The 23,451-nt window shown below is 42.1% G+C and overlaps 1 protein-coding gene across 1 annotated transcript in view; it reads right to left on the bottom strand.

The window, feature by feature from the left end:
- Positions 1-23,451, bottom strand: part of ZFAT (zinc finger and AT-hook domain containing) — a 224,205-nt gene that overhangs the window by 29,153 nt on the left and 171,601 nt on the right. Inside the window, exons 13-14 of the mRNA XM_017499885.2 lie at positions 12,072-12,190; positions 2,292-2,418 (exon numbers count right to left, since the gene is read on the bottom strand). Of these exons, the coding sequence (XP_017355374.1) occupies positions 2,292-2,418; positions 12,072-12,190 (246 nt within the window). The remainder of the gene's footprint in view (positions 1-2,291; positions 2,419-12,071; positions 12,191-23,451) is intronic.

Raw genomic sequence — 23,451 nt, 5'->3', positions numbered from 1 at the left:
GCTTGATCTCCACCTTAGCATAATATTATGCAGTCTCTGCCAACATTTTCATCCTCATGGGCAGCTTTTTGTGGGCCATGTTCCAATGTGAGTCAATCAATAAGAGATCAGATAAAGGGGACTCAATGTGCCTCATGCAGAAGGTAGGACATGCCAGTGGCTGAGGCAGTGGACGGCTACATTCACAATGCATCCCCCGGCACCCCCCAAACACATGCACCTTATGGGAAATGGTGCAAATGTACTTTGCAGCCAATCACTCTGAACGTGCAAGGTTCTAATTCCACTTCCATGGACTCCCTCAATGACCATTTACCAAGCCCTGGGAACTATTGCACCTGATGAGAATACAGACAAAGCCCTAACCCTTCCCCCTCACCCCCCAACTCCTCCCAGGGCTCACAGGCTCCTGAGTCAGACTGTAAGCAAATCATGACAGTACCTGGCAGGTCCCATGTCAGGAGTGCAATGAGGGAACAGTGCAGGAAAGTAAGGGGGACTCTCAGGAGGTGACCTGCAGTGTGAGTACTGCAGACGAGGATGAGTTTATCAGAAAAAGGCTGTGAGAGAGAAGAAACCAGACTACACCCCAGGGAGCACTGGAGTGTGCGTTCCTTCTGAGAGCTGTAGATCTGCCGAGGGCAGCACAGCCCAGGGGTGGGATGGCCAGAGACACAGACAAGGCCAGGCAGGAGCCAAAGAAGCTAAGCCTGGCCTTTTCAGCTGCACAGTTAACAGCTAGGAAGAGACACCATCGGAGGGCCTGAGGAGAAGTGAGTGTGAGTGAGAGACAGTGTGTGTGTGTGTGTGTGTGTGGTGTGCGTGGGTGTGTTTGTGCACAAGAGTGTGTGTGCTCATAGGGGATGAAGACAGACAGGCTGCATCTTGTAGGTCCTGAGCGATCACTGATGTCACTGGACATCACGGAAGGAACCTCAAGTTGTGACAAGACCTCAGTGCTGAGAGCCACATTTAACAGCCTGGGCCTCAACTCTCCTGTCTGCAGAAGTGGAGGCACCGCCTCCTGCATTCTCTGCAGCTGCACAGGCAGTGAACACAGCCCTGCCAATTAATCTTCCCTAAACCGACTGGCCCACAGGAGTTTTCTGTGCAGCTTCCTTACGATCTGGAGTTTGGGGATTTCAGAACTGGGCAAAAATGGTATCTTCCTGACTCCTATTTCCTCTCACCATTTCATTTCACCTAATGCTTCCCCTTTAACCCAACTTGCTTGACCTCTGCCCTCCAAATATGTATAGGGCTACGGTATGATATTTGTGTTCTGTTCGTTGTTTAAAAAGAGCATCAAGAAAAACTGTTTTCTAAGCATAATGCCCCAACTGCCATTAGGCTGGTGTGGTGATTTGTTTTTTGTTTTTTGTTTTTTTTTTTTTGAGACAGAGTCTCCTTCCGTCATCCAGACTGGAGTGCAATGGCACAATCTCGGCTCACTGGAACCTCCACCTCCTGGGTTCAAGCAGTTCTGCCTCAGCCTCCTGAGTAGCTGGGATTACCACACCTGGCTAATTTTTGTAGTTTTAGTAGAGACTAAAACTACAACAGTGTTTCACCATGTTGGTCAGGCTGGTTTCAAACTTCTGACCTCATGATTCACCCGCCTCAATCTAACATTTGACAATCATGACATTTGATGTAAAAATCCTGATGGGCTCTTGGGAAGGACTTGGGGAAGGAGCGATTCCAGCCTTGCAGGTCTGCAAAGTCACCCCTGCATGCCACAGTCTCTGCCACTCTCTGCCACCCACTGAACCCATACCACCTCCTGCCACTGCCTGCTGGATCCCTTAGGCCCTGGAATAGATGTCCCTGAGGAAGCATGGAATGGGACGATGCCATGACAAGCTAGGAGACCTAGATTCCAGGATGAGCTCCCTCCAATACCCTAAAGTGGGTGACCCTCAGCCAAGCACTAACAACCATTAACCATTAGTCAATCATTAACAGTGAACAGCAACCTTCCGCCTCTGTGAAGTGAGAATAGTCAGATCTACTCCCGTCACAAGGCTGTTCCGAGAATTAAATGTGCTAAGATGTGGGGAAATCTTATGGCCCTGTTCTAAGGCCTCCCCACTGCTGTGGCTCTGCTCTAGAGCATTTCTGGAGGCAGAGATCTCTGGTGCCTGGCGATGGGATTGCTTCTGCAGACTAAACGCTGGGCCAGGGATTCAGAAGCAGATCACCTGACAGACACCATTCATCACAAATGCATTCATTCAGCTTGTCTAGGAAAGACGGCTGTGAGATGACAAAGGAAGACCAGGCACCCTCACCACTCTCAGAGGTGTATCTCAGGTCCTGGAGCGCGGCCACAGCTGCCTGTGTTCCCTGAATGTCTTCTTCCGCCTCTGTGATGTGGAGATACTGGGTGGAGGGCTCCTCAGGAGCTTCTGTTGCTGTCTAAATAAAAACATAACACCTAAGTCATCTCCTAAAAGATCGACTATTGCCTAGAAGTTCCAAGATAATGCATTAAGACATAACAAATGCACACAAGAAAGCAATACATTATCACATCTTGTTCACCTGGCACCCCTGAGAAAACAGTTGCTCCCATAATTATACTTTCCAAAGAGAAAACTTATCTTTGTGAGGACCAAGACCTCTAAAAACCAGCTTTGGTAAAGAGCCCCCATTGTACATTTTTGTGGTGAGAAACAGAGCATGTATGTTGTTCACAATTAGCTCAGGTATTCTTGCATACACTCTTCTAACGGCTTCTCTGTTTCCTCCCAAGGTGACCAACACTACCTCTAATCTGCGCCTTACCCTGGGGACTGGTGTCATGTGGTCAATGGAGGAAGGGACACAGCCACAGGGCAGCCATGGTGGACAGGGTAGGGCGGGTGATTACACAGAGGAAGAGGGACAGCCACGGGGCAGCCATGGTGGACGTGGTAGGGCAGTGATTACACAGAGGAAAGGACGCAGCCATGGGGCAGCTGACGGTGGACGGGGTAGGGTGGGTGATTACACAGAGGAAAGGACGCAGCCATGGGGCAGCTGATGGTGGATGGGGTAGGGCGGGTGATTACACAGAGGAAGAGGGACAGCCACGGGGCAGCTGACGGTGGATGGGGTAGGGTGGGTGATTACACAGAGGAAGAGGGACAGCCACGGGGCAGCTGATGGTGGATGGGGTAGGGTGGGTGACTTACACAGAGGAAAGGACACAGCCACCGGGCAGCTGATGGTGGACGGGGTAGGGCGGGTGATTACACAGAGGAAGGGGCACAGTCACAGGGCAGCTGATGGTGGAAACGAAAGGACCAGTGATGACACAGCACGTGGAAAGCACAGGTCCTGGCAGAGTAAGAGCTCAGCAAATCTTAGCTATGTGTGCCATTCTTATCCTTCCATGAAGGTAAGAAACAAAACTGACTACAAGAAATACATTTCACAAAATCAGAACTTGTGAGAGGAGGAGGAGTTAAAGTGGCATTCACAGATACCTCGTGCCTCAAGGAGAGAAGAGGTGGAACAGTAATTTTACAGAACTACATGTTAATAATTATCTCTTTCTGGACAGGATGGACAGTGCAAGCAAAACTTTAATGCCAGATGCATGAACGTCACCAATGAATAAGGTCAAAAAGAAGGACTTCCGACAGAATTTACATGAGTCAAGTTATGCTCGATAAGCACAGATCAGTAAATTACATAGAGGTTCGGAATAGCATGTAATATTCCTTCACAGCCAACTGGCCAAGTCCATTTAGGTGTTTCCATCCCGACATATAGTAGATACCCCCAAAATATTAAATGAATGCATAAATGAACAAAAAGAAGAACATTTTGTTCTCAGTACCATGAGGCAACAGATTGGCCGACAGTAGATTCAGGCAATGCCTTAGCTTGTGAAAGGACAGGATGTAGCCTGAAAGGTTTCTCCTCATTCTGGGGAAAGCATGTAGTAATTGCTGTCAGGAAGGGTGGTGCTCTTTGCAAGGCATTCCTGGGAGCCAGGTGGCACACATAGCTTCCTGGCTGCCCACCGTCTCATGTATGGAGTCAACTACTTGGCCTTATGTCAACTATTTCTCTTGGGTTACAGCTCTGCATAAGGTGCTAGAATCTGCTGGAAGCAAGGCCTTCAGGAGAGAGGGGCATTATTACACACAATTATAAAAGCACCGGCTGACAAGACAGACTGAGTTTTACATTGGTAATTGACATTCGAATGTCTATTTTGTTAATGCTTCCGGTATGTATTAATACTTGAAACAGTAGATGATTGTTTTAGCACAGATGAAGATGCAAAAGTGACCATCATCAACATCCACAATAATCACAGCAGCTGCCATTTTCTCAGGGCCTCCAGGGGACTGGTTCAGACCTCAGCATTTTACACATGGTTTTTCTCAGTGCTTCTGAGCACTCAAAGATTATCAGCCCTCCGTACAGACAAGAACACTGAGCCATGAGGGTTAAATAATGGCTTAAGGGCAAGCAGTTTACAGGTGACAGAGGGTTCAAAGGGCTCCAAACTTCTTACTTTCAAAAAAAAGGATAAAAAAATTTTAAACACACAAAAGCAGAGAGACTGATCTAATAAACTTCCAAGTATCCATTAACCAATTTCAGCAATGATCAATCATGGCCAGTCTTTCCTGGCCTATGTTCCCACGCACTCTATGCCCTGCTCTGGGATTATTCTGAAGCAAATCCTGAAATCATTATTTCCCCTATAAATATTTCACAGGGTATCTCTAAAAAATAAAACTCGTCCAAAAGAGAACTATAGTACTCCTGTCGCACTTAAAAGCTTCACAGTAAATCTTTAATATCATCAATGGTCTAGACAATGTTTAAATTTCCCCAATTATCTCATATTTTAGGTTTGTTCAAATCAAATCTAAACAAGGTTCGCACATTAGAACTGATTAATATGTCTCATAAGACTTAAAACCCATAAGCCCTTCCTCTATTTCTGGCGTTTTTCCCCTTGTAGTTTATTTGTTGAAGACAGCAGGGTGTTTGCCTTACACAGCTGTCAGCAATCTGACTTTTCACTGACTGCATCCCCATGGAATTGACCAACATTCCTCTGTCCACAGTCTTTCCGGTAAACTGGTCACTGGATATAAATAATAAAGCTTAATTAAATTCAGGTTTCCTTTTTGCTAAGCGTGCTTCATGAATTATACGGGGCAGTTCTTTCAGGAGACACACTTTGGACGGTGGTCTCTTTAATGTAATATCAGCAGTAACTGATGATCATTGCTAAATCCATGACATCATTAGAAGGTCACAACATGGCAATATTCTAATTTTTCATGTGTTAGTTGAAATAGTTTGAAAGAAAAACTTTCCCCTCATCAAATGTTTGGTTATGTTTACATAGGGTTTATTTATTTATTTATTTATTTATTTTTTAAAGGTATTATAGGGCTGGGTGTGGTGGTTCACGCTTGTATCCCCAGTATTTTGGGAAGCCAGGGTGGGAAGATCACTTGAGGCCAGGAGTTTGAGACTAGCTTAGGCAACAAACAGAAATCTTGTCTCTATTATAAAAAATTTCAAAAAATTAGCCAGGCATAGTGGTGCCTGCCTCTAGTACTATCTACTTGAAAGATAGTAGACAGGACTACCGTCTCCTGAGGTAAAAGAACTGCTTGAGCCCAGGAGTTCGAGGTTGCAGTAGGCTATAAAGGGAGGCTCCACGGCATGCCATGGGTAGCTAGGTCCTAGCTGTCAAAAAAATTAAAAAATAAAGGTAGGACAATTGTCTAATTCTTGGTCTTAATTTACCATTTTTCCTTTCTTTCTATTATTGTACTTTAGGTTCTGGGGTACATGTGCAGATGACGCAGGATTGTTGCATAGGTACACACTTGGCAATGCAGTTTGCTGCCTCCATCCCCCCATCACCTACATCTGGCATTTCTCCCCATATTATCCCTCCCTGGCCTCCTCATCCCCCGCCACTGTCCCTCTCTTGGTCCCCCACAACAGACCCCAGTGTGTGATGTTCCCCTCCCTGTGTCCATGTGTTCTCATTGTTCAACACCCACCTATGAGGGAGAACATGCAGTGTTTGATTTTCTGTTCTTGTGCCAGTTTGCTGAGAATGGTCGTTTCCAGATTCATTCATGTCCCTACAAAGGACACAAACTCATCGTTTTTTATGGATGCATAGTATTCTATGGTGTATATGTGCCACATTTTCCCTGTCCAGTCTATCATCAATGGGCATTTGCGTTGGTTCCAGGTCTTTGCTATTGTAAACAGTACTCTAAGAACATACGTGTGCATGTGTCCTTATAATAGAATGATTTATAATCCTTTGGATATATACGCAGTAATGGGATTGCTGGGTCAAATGGAATTTCTATTTCTAGGTCCTTGAGAAAGTGCCACACTGTCTTCCACAATGGCTGAACTAGTTTACACTCCTGACAACAGTGTAAAAGTGTTCCTATTTCTCCACATCCTCTCCAGCATCTGTTGTCTCCAGATTTTTTAATGATCGCCATTCTAACTGGTGTGAGGTGGTATCTTAATGTGGTTTTGATTTACATTTCTCTAAAAATCAGTGATGATGAGCATTTTTTCATATGTTTTTTGGCCTAATATATGTCTTCTTTTGAGTGTCTGTTCATATCATTCTCCCACTTTTGGATGGGTTTGTTTTCTTCCTTGGATTCTGGATATTAGCGCTTTGTCAGATGGGAAGATTGCAAAAATTTTTTCACATTCTGTTGGTTGCCAGTTCACTATAATGATTGTTTCTTTTGCTGTACAGAAGCCCTGGAGTTTAATTAGGTCCCATTTGTCTATTCTGGCTTTTGTTGCCAATGCTTCTGGTGTTTTAGTCATGAAGTCCTTGCCTATGCCGATGTCCTTCAAAACAAAGAGTTGTTTCTCTAACACTCTATGAAGGTGACTGAGTTGTTTTTTCCAAATATCATTATAAACTTACAGAATGAAATATATTTTATGTGTTTCACTGTCATTATTAAACACTAGGAACAGCCTCAGAATCACAATATCATCCCTACTACCAACAATAGAATACTTGAAAACTGCAGCTTTTGCAGTTTGTTTTGCCCTTAGGTTACATCCTAATCAAATAACTGTTTTGAAGTCTCTTGAAATTGTTCCTCTCTATGTAGTTATGTCACCAATTTGATATATAGTTAGAATCATTTATTTCATTTTACTCGCAATGTTTAAGACTTGCTTTTAAGTTTGTTTTTATTATTATATAAAATACTTTTAAAATATTTTATATAATCAGAGTCGAATCTACACAGCAGGGTATGTTGAGCAGTTAGGCAGAGAACAATAATCAGGATATCCTTTCCACCTTGTTCTCTGCCTCCTTTCCCTAAATAAAATGACCCCATTTCTAATTTTTTGTAACTACTTTACTTTGAAATAATTTTAGACTTACACAAGAGTTCCAAAGCTGTAAAGACCTGCAACAGAGAGTTCCTGCAGACCTTTTACCCAACCTCCCCCAATCTTAACATCTTTCATAATCATGGCACAATGATCAAAACAGGAAATTAACATTGGGACACTATTACTAATTAAATAATAGGCTTTGTCCAGATTCCTCCAGTTTTCTTATCAATGTCCTTTCTCTTTTCCAGGACCCAAACCTGCATGGCACAGCGCATTTAGCCATCATGCCTCCACTATCTCCTCCTGTCTGTGAAAGTTCCTCAGACTTTCCTTATCTTTCACGACCTTGACACTTTTGAGGAGTACAGAGGAGGTATTAGACCTCACATTCATTTGGATTTGTCCGATGGTTTCTGATAATTAGACTGAGGTTGAAGATTTTAGTTAAGAATACCATGAGATGAAGTGTCTTCTCATCTGATAACACTGTATCAGGCATTGTATCAGGTGACACATGATGTCAGCATGCTTCATTACTGATGACGCCAACCTCTATCACTTGGTGAAGGTGATGCCTCCACTGTAAAGTTCTCATTTTTGCCTTTTGTAATTCACAAATATTTGGAAGGAGATATTTAGAGTTTATGTGAATATCCCATTTCTCCTTAAACTTTTGCCTACTAACTTTAGCATTCATTAATGGATCTCACCTGCTATGATTGTTCCTGTGGTATTCTAATAGGATTTTTCTATTTCCTTCATTCCTTCTACATTTATTAATCATTATTTTTTAATCATTATTTGTTGTTTTAATCATTTGTTGTTATTCCTTTTCCTACATTTATTTATTCAATCATTTATGTCAGTATGGACACATCATTATTTTATACTTGGAGTTGTAACTTGAAGTATAAAATACTGGATTTGGATCTGATCCAATATTATGATTTATTTTGATTCTCACGTTCTTCCAGCTTTAGCCATTGGGAGCTCAATCTGGTTTGTCTCCTGTGTTCTTCTGACATATATGTCCCCATCTGTATTTTATTAATTGACTGATTAATTTCACATCATTACTTTCTAGCACCACAAAATACTCCAGGATCATCTCACACATTTTCTTCCTCAGCCCTGGAATCAACCACTTTTTAAAGGGACACAGGCTCCTTTAATTAAAGAATGCTGTTAGAAACAAAAATGTGGGCACTAGGTGTGCTCACTGTTACTGGGGTATCACCGCTTCTAGGCTCTCTTAGTACAAAAAGCTAGGAAATGCATTTAGTATACTAACCATTTATAACACGTATAATTTTTTTTTTAAACATGAGTCCAACGTGATAACCTCTGACTCCAGTTCAGCGATATGAGGTTCCTTCTGGCTGTGCCCCTATGCTTACTTGGAACTTCTTCCTCCAACAGCAAGAAATCTGGCTTCTGTTATCTACAGTATATTTACTTACTTGTTCATTCATACTATACACAGAAAGTGGTTTCAGAATCAGGAACCCATACTACTGTGAGCGACACATTTACTAACTAGATCACAGCACTTACCTACAGTTCTTTTTGTCTTTAGCCTCAGAGTGTCTGGTAAAAACACTGTACTCTAAACTTACTGAGTTCAGCTCCTTTCTTCCCCAACCCCTTCACTGTAAATATGTCATTCATCTGTAACATGGTTAGACTCATTTGCCATATATACTCTTAAGTTTTAAATTTATCCTTCAACTTTAAATACATATATATATATATATATATATATATATATATATATAAACAAAACACACAGGCACACACTTTTCTTCACTGCCTTTTTTTCACATAACATCTGCAGTGCAGTTGTGCCATAACATACTCACTGAACCTCTAGTTAATGGACACTGGGCTGTTTCCAGCCACATGCTATTAACAATAGTGCTGCAGTGACCACCCTTATGCAGATACCTTTTCTCATTTTTCCTAATGAAACTTTGGGATGGTGTCCTAACAGTGGGATTATTTAGTTAATGGATAAGGAAATTCATATGTAATTTTGTTACATATTGCTAGTCTCTTCATAGGGCTGGGCCATTTTACATTCCTACCAGCAACTTATGAGAGCAGATTTCCCCACAGCCTTTCCAGCAGAAATATCAAACTTTTGGATTTCTGTCAAGCTAGAAGGTGACAAAGTCCATTCCAGGCAAATTTTAATGAACATTTATTTCCTCATGTGAGGCTGATCATGTTTTCAGATCTTCAAAGTCATTTACATTTCCTTTTCCCTGAACCTTTCTTATCTCTCGCTCATTTTTCTAATGGGCTGTTGAGCTTTCTCATCACTATTTCTTATAGGCCTTTTATAAAAGTATTAATTCTTTCTATGACATGACTGGAAATGTTTTTATCATTTATCTTTTTATTTGTTTATGAATTCTTTTCTGTAAGACTTTTAAAGTTTTTCTATGCGGTCAATTTTTTAAAAATCTTTTTCCTTATCGAGTCTGGATTTTGAATTACAGTTACAAAGGTTCTCCACACTCTCAGTTTATAGATGAATTCACTTTTGTTTTCTTCTAGTATTTGTAAAATATCACTGTTTTTACATTTAAATATCTGATCCTTTTGAAATTTGTCTCATATAACTTTATATGTTATAATAAACAGATTCAATTTTATCTTTTTTCAGATAGCTATTTAGTGTTCCTATGTCACTTATCAAAAAGCTCACCTTTCTCCTACCAGCTGGAGACACCATCTTTATCATATATTAAATTTCCATATATCATTGGGTCTATTCTAAATTTTCTGTTCTGTTTCATTAGACCATCTATTCATGCACACTGTCTTAGTTATAGAGATTTCATAATATGTTTTAATATCTGGTAGGCTTCTCCTCTTACGGTTGTTATTCCCAAGGGTTTCCTAGCTAATTGTACTTACGCTTCCAAATGAACTTTAGAAATCAACTTGATTAGCTCCAGAAAAAAAATCTAATGATATTTAGATTATATGTAATATGTAATAGATCATATTACATTGAAAAAATATTGTGTAAATTACCTTCAGGGGAATTAACATATTTATGATATTGAGTATTACCAGGTTTATGTCTCTTTCAGGAGTGTTTATAGTTTCCCATATTTACATTTTGGACATTTTTAATAAAATTTATGCCTAGATTTATCTTGGTTTTGTTTCCTATATCAAATAGGGATTTTATTTCCACTGTAATTGATTTATATATGTATATATGTGTGCATACATTAGCATATACATATTCTTATATATACACATAAGTGTACACACAATTATATGTGCAGGTATATATGTATCTATGCTACTAACTGTTGTATGTTGACATTTAATCTGCTGCTTTTTGTTTGTATTAGCTTTTCATTCATTCATTTGGATGTTCTGAAAATATCTTCCTATTATACGCATATAGAGATACTTTTATTTCTTTCCTTCCAGTTCTAGGTCTCCATCTGCTTTGCCTGGTCTAGCCACACTGATTGATGCCTTCACATGCTGTCAAAGAACAGCAGAGCCACTGGGTACCTTTGTCTGTTTCTGACTTTAGTGCAAACACTCTAGTGCTTCCCACTGAAGTAGGATGCTGGTAAGAAATGGGTGACACAATTTTTTTCATTGGGTGACACCATGTTTTTTTCATCTTAAGGATGCATCCATCAAATTATATTTACTCTTTTTCTTCAGTGAACACTGAATTTTGTCAGATGCCTTTTCTGCATCTATGAAGGTGACTGTTTCATATTATAATGGACTATGTTAACATGTTATCTTCCATGAGACCACCTTTCCCTTGCATTCCAGAATAATCCCCACACTGTCATGATGTATTATTTTTTTTAGTGTTGTAGATTCTGTTTAAAAGCCTTCTCCTAATGCCTGGATGCTCTGTAAAGTCCTTAGATAAACTGAGGGTGATTTTTACCCCCAGGAAACACTGAACACTGGCAATGTAATGGAGACATTTTTGGATATCTCAACAGGGGATGGGGTTGGCAGGGGGGGCGATGCTACTAGTAACTAGTGAGAAGAGGACAGAAATGCAGCTAAACAGCCTGTAGGGCACAGGACAGCCCTCTACAACAAAGTACGGTCCAGATCAAAATGTCGACAGCACTGAGTATGAGAAACCCTGTTTTAGGTAACTGCAATGAGTCTGGGGAAGTGATACCTAGTATCTGAAAAGAGAGATGGCCATTGGCTCTTGTAATAAAGATGTGTTTTCAGCCAGGTGACTGGTTCCAACTCCTAAGGAAAAACAACAAAGATGGCAGATAGTAGCATGAACCCTCCACAGAAGGAGAGCAAGACCTAGGATAAGGAAATGGAGCTTTTTCCACTTCTCTCAGTGAGGATGGTAATACAATAGAATCCTTGTCTTCCATTCTTTCAGATGCAACACCTGAAACTTGGGATCTGTGAATCATGTAAGTAAATGTGTCCAGGAGGCCAATATAAACTTTCACAAAAGAGTCTAATTCAACCCAGCACAAGAATTCATGGGCTTGGCCCAGGCCTTACCCAGTTATACCCCTCGGACATGAGACATAATGTGAAAATGTTTCAGAAGTTTCCCAACCAGAAAATCCAATGTTCTGAGGAATGACTGTCTGTACCCAGTATTTAGGCTTGCCTGGCTTGTCATTTGTTTTAGAAATGTCAAGATTAATACTATACTTAAAAAAAATTACCTCCCACTTGGGGTCTCCATCAATTTCCACCACCTTCAAGCCATGTTTGTTCTTCAAGTGCCTGTTGAACTCCCACTTGGTGCCATACACAAAGCTGCAAACAGGACACTTCAAACCACCTGAAAGCACAGACAGAGGTTTAAAAAAAAGTGTTTATAATACATAAAAATGCAACAATTCCTCCTTTGGTCCAAATGCTTCAAATCTAGTAAGCATTATTTTGTCTCCAGTGCTTATATTCAAGCCAAGCTTACTTTAGTATTTGAACACAATAGCCACGGTGTGTATGTTTTTCAAGGCAGAGATTTTAAAACTTAATGTACTTTTTTATTTGTTGAATAAGCTTTTGCAGACATCCTAATATGTGCCTAACAGTTTAAATGCCAGCGAGAACTAAGATGAGTAATATAATTCCCTTTGCCAGTGGGTAAGTGGCTTAAATCATTCTCTCATTTTTTCACTTGTAAATAACAAATAATTTAGAGCACAAGAACAACAGAAGGGGAGTGTCTGCTTTTCTTAATCTCCTTTGTCCCAAAACACTAAGATCAGGAACCAGATTCTCAGTCTCCTTCACGTCAGAAGCTAAGTCATTGGCATAAATTCTCATGCGAATTTCCCAGTAAAGAATAAATTAAAAAGCTGGTCACATCCTGAAATGTCATTATTTATTGAACTGATTAAATTCTGCACATATTCCAGGAAGTGTTTAGATGCTTTAATTAAGAGAATGTACAACTCTAGGTTTAAAAAAACCCAAACTGGAGAGTCACACAAAAGAATATCTTTCTACAATTATATCAGAAGCAGCAACTAAACTGCAGCCTGGACAAAAGTCTCTTTGAACAAATTGTGCCTTTCAGAAGCAAACTCCAGCCTCGGCAGACTAAGGGCAGTGCTGGTGCCAGGCTTCTAGTCTAATGGTCTGAGACAGGCTGACTGCTGTCACCACCAGGCCTCCGCCCTGAGCTGGGCCAGGGAAATGAGCCTTCTCACCAACATCCCCAACACCACAGCTGCCTGGTACTGTGAGCTGCCCTGTTCCAGCAGGTCACTCTCTAGTTGCAAGCTCTGGCCTCCCATCCTCCTCTGCCCTGTCTTCTCTGTGGCCCGCATGGTCTCTCGTTCATGCCAATGCTTCCACAGCCATCCTGGAATCTCAGATCTCCCGGAAAATAAAATCCCCAACATTCACCTTGTCAGAGAGTGCACTCCTTTCCTCTCCATCTTTGACCACACTCTCCACTAAGTCTTCTCAGGTGGAGGCTGCTCATGCTCTTAAGTCCCAAGTAATGAGGAGGCCAGGCCTGGGCAGGGCAGCAATGGCACCTCCACGGTAGAATAGGACCATTTCCCTGTCCTGTCCCTCCTACCCACAGTGCCAGACCCATCAGACAATTTGGCACCTGACCCTCTCCACTTAAATACTGTAATATCCTTCGACTATAAGGCCAAGAACCTTCCCTACCATTTCACCATCTATGGAGTTTCACTCAGTCATCCATATGATTATTCAGCACCACCCGTGGGGCTAAATCCAAGCATTCCACTCTGATGACTATTGGTCCTCTGGCCCTCTCTTATTTTCACTACCATTATTCTTCCATTTCTGGAGGATCTCCAGTTTGCATCCTCTCCCATTTTATCTCAACTCACCCCTAACTCTGCTCCTCTCTCTAGAAAGCACACTCCAGAGCCCAAAACTTAACAACTTTCATTGACAAACCCTCCATGTCCTCAGCCACTTCTCTTTCTCTTGAACCTGCTGGGCAAATCCACAGCCCAGCATCAATCCAAGCCCCAGTCCTCCTTGCTCTGATCCTGAGATGCTGAGGCAAAGCACAAAGCCATATTTATTCTTATGGCCACACTTCCAACTCAAGTATTCCCTAGTCAATTCTGTCCAATCAGCCAGAAGAGGAACTGCAATTCACCATCCCATCCATCTCATGAAGTCCCCTACATTACTGTCGACTTCCTCTCTCAATCCCAGCCTCAGCTCTTGTCTCCTGCTTCATAGTGAAAATATCAAGTAAGAACTTTCCCAACCTTCTTGTACTATAAAATTCTGTCCTTCTATGACTCCCTATGCTGCGCCTGATGCCAGCTGTGGGTGAGAGTTCCCCTCTGCCTTCCAAGACCCCTTTCCCCTCCTACAGTACCGATCCTCGGCCCTGTTAGACTCAATGCCCCTTTCTACAACAAGCCATTTAAGATTCCTCCATCATCCTGAAGTTTTTTCAAAGCCCCTCAAGTTTTGAAACCTTGCATGGGTGCAAGCACTCCACTAAACAATCTGTTCCTCTGGCCTCCATGATCACACACCTTTCTGCTTTCCCTGTCCCATGGCTGGGCCTCCTCCTCTGTCCTGTGTCCCCTAGGTGGGGTATCCAGATATTCTTCAGGCTCTTCCTCCTGCCCAGGACACATATTGTCCACAAACTGATGACCTTGCTATTTTTGTACCTCCAGCCCAGACTCCCATCCTGAGCTCCAGCCTGGGATACATTCCCGCAGGTAGACAGGATTGTGCATTCCAGTGCCTCCCATGCCTCCTGGCCGGGCCACTGCCGTCTTCTGCACCGATGGGAGCAACCAGTTCCTAACTGCTCTCCTAAAGCCACTGGTCTGCTTCCCATCAAGCACACAACATGGTCTTCTGAAAACATAGACTAGATCACGGTGTCAGAGGTATACACCCTTCCAGTGGTCTTTTGTCTCACCTATAATACAATCCTGACTCCTCCCTGTGGCTTGCGGGTCCTGCCTCCCTCTTTCTCTCCCTCATTCTCTCCCTTTTCTTTCTTTTGCACTGATCAAGTTCATTCCCTTACTGGGACACCTGCTGTGCCTCCTCATTCACAAAAGCTTCCCCAAGGTCTCCATTCGACCTTCTCATCCTCTTTAAGCACCACCTCTTCAGAAAGGCCCTCCTGGGACTCCTAGCCCCACCAAACATACAGAGCCATCAAAACTCCCTAACAGATTTCCCTACTGGCATCAAATTGTCAGTCTGACATTGTATTACTTTCTCCCTTCTAAAGTGGCACCTTTTTAGAGTGTGGACTTGAGGGGCATCATCCACTTACTCACTGTTTAAGTCCCAGCAACTAGCATCCAGCTTCTCCTCAATTGTTACATCTTGCCTCACTGACTCTGAGTCTTGGCAAATCCTCTTTTTAGCTCCTTCTCCAACCACCCCCCTGCCTTCCTTGGACTTCTGCACCTTCCCTCTGTCCATCTGTCCCCTCAGCAAGTATGTTCGGTGTTATCCAAGGGACTGCCAGGGTGCTGCCCTATCTTCTCCTTTCCTTCATAGCCAGGACTCTGTGGAGTCTCCACTTCCAAGAACTCACCAGAAAGAGATGCTGTGAGTGATGCCTGAGGTAGACAACAGGCTGGGATGCAAGTGGAAGAAGGCAGCATTCACGTCTCCTCCATCTTTCAAATTTTATTCCATGAGAGAGTAACTGCCCTATTCAAAATTATTACTGAAATTTAGATTACAAATCTAAACTAGAAAAATAAAATGAAGCCATCACTTCCTTGTCTCTCTTCATTACTTAGGCCAGTGGTTCTAAACTATGGGTGATTTTCCTCCCACACAGGCAATGTATGGAGGAACTTTTGGTTTCAAAACTGGGGGGTGCCCAGGACATCCAGTGGATAGAGGCAAGGGACGCTGCTAAACACCTTACAACACACAGGACAGCCTCCCAAACACTGGCCTGGCCCTGATTGTGAGCAGTGCTGAGGTTGAGAAGCCCTGCCTCACAACATAGCATGCTGCTTCCTGTGCTCAGTCCTCTCCTGGCATTCCACATGTCAAGATCAGCTAACATCCTCAATCCAATGAATACTCTTCACTCCGTCTTATCACTAGTACCACCAACAACACTACTAATAACAATAACAACATAGGTTTTCTACTAACTGGGCAGTTATCATGCATCAGGCACCTCATACATCAAGTTGTGGTTTCTTCCCGATAGCCCAATGACACAGGCACGCTTAGCCTGTTTTATACAGAGGCTTGGGATGGTGAAGTAACCCTTCTGAGGTCATACTGCAAAACTAAGAGCTGAATCTAAATCTAACTCACATCATTAACCCCAGGCTTTACTACTGTCCCCTGTAACTTCTGTGCATTATATGACAATGCTGCCCACATTCTCCACTGAAGATTTAGTCTTTTGGGGCTTCTGTGATACCACTCACTCCTGGTTCTTCTAACAAGCACCTCTCCAACTCAAACCCCTGTACAGTCTCCTCATCCTGTGTGTGGAGTTCTAAAGCCCCACAAACACTCAGTCCCCTCTCTATCTCCAATATGCAGGACCAGTGATGTCCCAAAGTATCCCACTTCCCCAACATATATATGTGAGCTGAATGAACCACTAAGATGCTTACACTTAGGCAGCGAAAGAGCTGAGCTGACCACTCAGCGTATTTCAGGCTGCCATGTTTCTATATTGCTCATTGAGATACCTGGGAAGAAACAGAGGAATTCCGTCCTGATATCAAGGTTGTCTGCACAAATTTTATCAGATAAACATCACGGGGATGTGGCCCACAATTAATCATCTCTCAGATGCAGTTTTGATGTGCTCAATCTCCAAATTAATTCCATGTCAGTGGAATCAAGAAACAGCGCTGTTCTATTATTGGGGTTCTTTTCTATCAGCTGAAGTGGTGGGTGATTTTCCAAACAATCACCTTCATAGAGGCCAACCTGCCAGTCACCACGTAGCCCTCGCACCTCCGCTCGCTGCCTCCCGGCCCCAACCCTGGTGGAGACGGAGGAGGGAACAGAGGCAGGAGGCGGCCACCGTCAGCAGAAAGACTGGTCACGAACACCAAATTCTTAAATTCTAGAATATTCTGCAGAGAAGACAGCTCAGATGAGTGTTTGTTTTCTGAAACTCGTAAATACTGTGTTCTTTTTTCAGGCAAAGACAAATGAGCTTCTTTCTTGCCCAGAGGATAAACTTCATTTTTAACTTCCTTTGCTATTGCTTTTTTAAAATCGCATAAAATGATGTCTTTTCCTTCAATCATCTTTCAAAAACCTTGCAGGGTGTGAGGACCTCTACCTTTTTTTTTTTTTTTTTTTCTTCACCAAACTGATGCTGCTTCTCCTATAAAGACTTAATACGTAATGATGAACAAAGGCAAACTTCTTAAGGTTAAACTTAGGCTTAAAAATGAAATTAAAGATTCCTTCTGGGGTACTCATTAGTGGAAACTAATTCAGAGAGGAAAACATTCTTACATTATGTTTAAATTAAGCTTAATGTGATAATGCCCCCACATTAATTAAAACTTCAGCCTTTGCCACAGTGACTTTAATTAAAGAACAACAAATGAAAATATGTAATCTAGAATGAATGTATAACTATGTCAGTTAATTGACATCAAAGCTGAGAGAAATTAATTTCTATTTGAATTCATTAAATTCTTAGGCAAGGTACAGTGAAGGTCAACGGAAGACTTGGTGAATTTACTCATGGCACTGATATTAAGTGCACATCATAAAAACTACGAGTCCTCAAATCACAATTTCCGCAGATGGACTGATTAACCAGGTAAAAATACAGAATTTCAGGAGCAATTTAAAAAGCTGATCACGGAATCCTTTGCTTTTTTTGTAATGCAATATATTCAGGAGGAGTTTCAGGCATTAAAATATCTCTGCTCCTTTGTGGTGCTTGACGTTATTGAAAATTCAATTTCATTTTCAATAGTATAACTCCCAGAATGGCATATAACACCGGGTTAGGCAGTCACAAGACCTGAATCTGGCACTTGCTTAGGTGAGCCAAAGCTTCCTTAAACTCTCGGATCTTGGTTTTCTCTTCTACTAAGGTGAAAATGCTGAAATTCGTGTTCTTTTTTTTTTTTTTTTTTTTTTTTTTTTTTTTTTTTTTGAGATGAGCCACTGCACTAAAGTTCACATTCTTAAAAAAGGCACTGAGTGCAGTAGGCAGAATAATCAGCCCCTAAAGACAGCCACACCCGAATCCCCAGAACATGTGAATATGTTACCTTACATGGCAAAAAGGATGCAATTCAGTTAAGAATCTTGAGAGGGGGAGATGATTCTGGTTTATCCGAGTGGGCCCAATGCTATCACAGGGGTCATTATAAGAAGAAGGCAAGAGAGGATGCAGAGATGCAGTCTGAGAAGCTTCACTGGCCATTTCTGGCTTTGAAGACGGAGGAGGGGGCCACAAGGCAAGGAATGTAGGCAGCCTCTAGAGGCTAGAAAAGGCAAGGAAAGGGATTCTCCCCTAGAGTCTCCAGAAGGAACACTAATTTGTTAGCACTTTGATTTTAACTTGGTGAGACTCATTTTGGACTTCTGACCTTCAGAACCAAGATAATAAATCTGTGTTGTTTTAAACCACCACAAAGTGTGTGGTGACTTGTTACAGCAGCTACAGGCAACTAAACACAGGCACTGAAGGATACGGATATGGATAAGGACAAGGAACAAAAGCAGCTAAATTATCCGAGGAAAGTGGATATGGAATAATTTTATTATACAGATTGACAAGTAAAATATGGACTAGAACTTTGCCAACATTTTCACTTCCTATTGTCTTTTAACTCAGTGTCTGTCCTAGGGCCCAGCCAGAGCCCCAGTTCAGAGCTAGGAAATGCTTAAGGGTAGAAATTCCCTGGAAGTCACATGCAAGCACTGAGGTGGAGGGTTCCTGGTGACATGGCATGCAATATTAGATCCTACCTGGGACTATCTGAATCCTATTTCAAATCCCAGCCCCTCTTCCCACAGAGCAAAAGGGGCAGCAGAGGAAACAAAGTGTATTTTATTATTAGCCAGGCTGATGTACCAAATCCCAATGAGACACACTTGGTAGATGGAGCATAAGTGAGATCTTCCCATCCACCCCCTTCCCTCACATATGCCCCCAATCTTGGGATCTGAGACACTCTGGATAACCAAAGGGAAGGGCTTGGAAAGAGGTCCCAGAGTCAGTCTTGGGTCAGATGAGCAACTAGCCTTGGGGACAAAGAAGTAAGAGAAAATAAACCGTACCCATGTGTGTGACTTTTCTACAAACTATTATATGACTACGAGCAAATGTGACCCAGTCGCTTAAGAGATGACCATGCCTCATCCTTCTCCTCCCCTTCCTCTTCCTCCTCTCTAATAAGTGCAAACATCTACAAATATTAGGGGACACTAAACATGAGAGTGGCAAGGTACAGATACTGAATCAGGAGACTGGGTTTGGCTTGGCCACTTGCTCGCTGGGTGTGACCTGAAGTCAGTCATAAGCACTCCCCTCATTTCCTTATTTTACAATAGGAATGATTATGCCAAGCTCACAGGGCCACTGTGAGAGATAAATTAACATATAACAATCAATAACACAGCATTATATCACGTCACTGGAAGCACGTGCCAGTAACTCATTGCATCTGGGCCCTAATAAAAACAATTTTAAAATTAAAATGTCTAAAAATCAAACACATCACTTGTGGGTTACCTCACAGTTTCTGGATTTCCTACTAAGCGATTTTCCCTGAATCTGGTGTAAAACACCAATATACGAGTGTACATCCAAAGTACACATGCATTCATATTTATATTTTTCTAATATAGCACTTCAAAGTAACATAAGGATTCTAGCAGATGCCAAATACTAAAACTTCTTCTCCTCAACACTTCTGCTCTCGCTGCTTTCTCTCGTTCCAGTCACCCACCTTTACACTTCAATAACTCTCTAAAACTGGAGGACACAGAAGGGGCACAGCCACCTGGGAGAAGCAGCTATCTCTGGTGCTGTGAGCTCCAAGGCATAGCTCAAAGGGATGCAGTCCTTCTGCTACAATTAGAAGACAGAGCTTTGGAGGGAGCTGCCTAGCCTTCACCCCCAACCTGGGCAGGAATAACAACAATACCACCAATGATTGCCTTGTTTGACACCAAGTCTCAGCACCTAGCATGGTGCCAGGTACACTGTAGGCGCTTAAGAGACACGTGCTCAAAGTAGAAATATGTGGATAAACGTAATAGTGGATTTCAGCCATTCATCAAGGACTTACTGTCGGCACTCTCTGGGAATCTTAGAGCATGGTATCAACTCTTTGCAACTGCTGTGGAGGCAGGTATGAGCCTTCCTCTTTGGAGGTATATAAACCAAGATTCAGAGAGGTTAAGTACCTGGTCCAAGGTCCGCAGTGATCAAAAAATCCCAGCCCAGGTCCATCTGACTTCCAAGCCTGTGCTCATTTCAATAACCCAAAGAGATTTGAGGGAGAGCTTGGAAGCCACTGCAAAGCCTGCTAAGCCCCATCTTCACCCTGCTACAGGTTCTAGGAGTGAGCAAAAGATTTGTAAAGCTTAGCACCAAAGTATCTGAGCCTCTCACAGCCTGTGATTTACTGAACCAGTTCTTGAGCTAGCTTAATCAGGCGTATTTTAAGGGGAGGAAAGGGGCAGGACCACTGAAGCAATACAAGTATTTTTTCCTTAAACAGCATGAAATGTGCATTTGTGTGGGAGAATGCCTCAAATGCATATTAATGAATAAGTAATGGCTAAGAGGAATCTGTCTTCAAAGCATCAGATACACATAAAATACAAGCCAGGAGTACAATATTTACATAGTTCTCAGTACTAGCTTAATTACTACAAAGTATTGGAGTTCTGAGGGATCAGTGCATCCAGAAGGGCCCTGGTGGCAGAGACCTGCCAATGTCACCCAGGGCCCTCTGGATGAGAGGTACGTGGGAGCCAAGATATTAGCTCATATGCCACATGTGCACACGTCCTCCAGTTTCACGTTCAGTGACATCATGTTAGCAGCTTAAAATTGGCCGTGGTAGAAGAATTTACGCTGCAGGAATCTGCAAACACTTTAAGTCAGGTTGCCCTCCCTCCTACTTGGGGAGAGCCTAAGCAGCCACCCTGCCCAGCAAGCTTTGGGAGCACATTGTAAACCACCCGAACTCCACAGAGAATGTCATACAGAACCCACACAGAACAGCGGTATCTGATGTGGGAACTCTCAGCTCCTTTGAGGCTATTTTCTTGGCTTCCTCTGCAGCACTGTGCACAGAACCCCTCCCTGGAATCCCAGAATCCCTGTGGCAAGGCGGGCAAGAGGGTCTTTTAGCAATCAATAGCTTTGTACATGTCACAGTGTGACACTCTGCAACACAGCTGACACACAAGGAATCCCTGCACGTGGCTTAAGGAGACTATAAAATCATTTTGAGAAAAATACATGTTATTCATGTTTTTTATGATGTTATTTTAAGATATCTTCCTTTACATCAAAACATGAAATTATGAAGTCTCATGAAAATATTTCTGGGGGAGTGAGTAAAACAGATGGTCCTCCATATCCATGAGTTCAACCAACTACAGATTGAAAATATTCAGGAAAAATAAATAAAAATAACAATACAAAAATAAAAAATAATACAAATTGAAAACCAAAGTGCATTCACATGCTATTTACATGGTATTATTTATTATAAGTAATCTGGAGATGACTTAAAGTACACAGGAGGATGTGTGCAGGCGATATGCAAATACCATGCCATTTTATATAGTGGACTTGAGCCATCTGTGGATTGCGGTATCTGCAGAGGGTCCTGGAACCAGCTCCTCACGGATGCCTAGGAACAACTGTGGATATATCTGCGCGCGCGCGTGCATGCGTGCGTGCGTGCGTGTGTGTGTGTGTGTCTGTGCCTCTGAAAGAAGAACCAAAAGCACCCCTGCAAAGATAAAATATCCCCACTCCTGTCAGGGAATGCCAGCTGATTACAGAGAGTCTCAGAAAGTTAACTGGAAACTTAGGACATGAAACAGTTCAACCTCAGCACACTTTTTGCAAAGCAATGACGAAAGTTTGGAAGCACAGGGCAATGATAGAATCATCAGTCAGATCCTCACACCTGTCCCAGCAGACACAGTAAACATCTATTTCCTGGGAATCCAACCCAAGAGTGTGAAGGATGTGAAAAAGAATCCCTAACCTGCAACTCCAGTTATTTACTGGGGCTGTAAGCCAATCTATTCTCCCCTCTGTGATTCCTGGACATGGGGCACTGGGGTGGGTCATAAAAAATAATGCAATTGCTCCACAAGTCTTAGATATGTTCAGAAAAAAATACTCAAAAGCAAGGACTGAACATGTACTGCACACACGTGTTTTTTCATTTAATCCTCTCCACCATCATGGAAGATGAATACTGTGAGTTCCATTCTACAGGGAAGGGCCTAAGAGGGAGAGCTTGGGTAACATGCCCAAGATGGCGCAGCTGAAAAAGAATGCAGATTGGAGCCAGGGCCCTCCCCGCTGCGCATCCTGCTCCCTGGCTCCATAAAACTGCCATTAAGAAAGCGAAGGCACATCCTCACCATTACCCCAGATGGATGGCTTTAAAATTATCCTGAGTTTTCTGTGCTGCTCATCTATTTCCGTGCATCAGCCCTGTCACTGAAAGTGCTGAGGGATATAGTCAATTCATTTGTTTTACATTAAGATGCATTTCATGGCTATTACAGAGAGTGGAGCTTCACGCTGAATCAAAACTCCAAGCATCCCAGCTGCAGCAGTCTACAATTCCACATCTCTGTTTACTGGGGGCAGATTTCTAAATCTGTCTTCAGCTGCAAATAGTCACAGGACTTAGGAAAGAGAAGCAGCTAACTGTGTGCTGCAATCAATTTTTAGCTGAATTATTGAAGTGCAGATATAAATACAACAGAACCTCTGTATGGTAACAGCACATGAAGCCCTCTCAAGTGGAAATATGTGATTATTTACTGAAAAAACAAAAACCCAGAAAATTTTAATAATTTAAAATGAAAAGAGGTTTTCATCAATTCTCATTAGTTTAAATGTTCTAGAATGTCTTTTTTTCTTTTCAGGATGAATAAGTAAGAAGCGTCCTCAATAAATATTTTTAGATAATCCAAAAAATTCCACCCATAAATATGCTTATACTAGCATCAGGAAGAAAAACCTAAAAACTCCACAATGTTCAATAACAGAATTGTTAAAGTATTTCCATTCAACATTGAATTACAGAAAAGCCCTCAGAAATCATAAATAGGAAGACAACATATCAAAGAAAAACAAACTGCTCCTGTGAATGTGAAGTAAAGAAAGACAATGGTGAACTTTCGTCTACACGAACTTTATGGATGGACAAAGAATGGAAGGCAATACTGATAAGTGAGCACTGCTGGGGGTAGTAGAATTTGTGGGTGAATTTTCACTTCTGTCATTTTAGAGTTCCCTTAAGGTTGATACAATACTAGCCAGGTAAGAAGTAACGGAAGTAACACTGACAAACAATGATAGGGACAATGATGACAACAATTATGACGATG

This window comes from Cebus imitator, unplaced genomic scaffold (genome assembly GCF_001604975.1).
Source record: "Cebus imitator isolate Cc_AM_T3 unplaced genomic scaffold, Cebus_imitator-1.0 Scaffold13, whole genome shotgun sequence".
NCBI classification, from domain to species: Eukaryota; Metazoa; Chordata; class Mammalia; order Primates; family Cebidae; genus Cebus; species Cebus imitator.
Note: the sequence above shows the minus strand (reverse complement) of the source record. Positions and strands in the feature narration are given on the sequence as shown.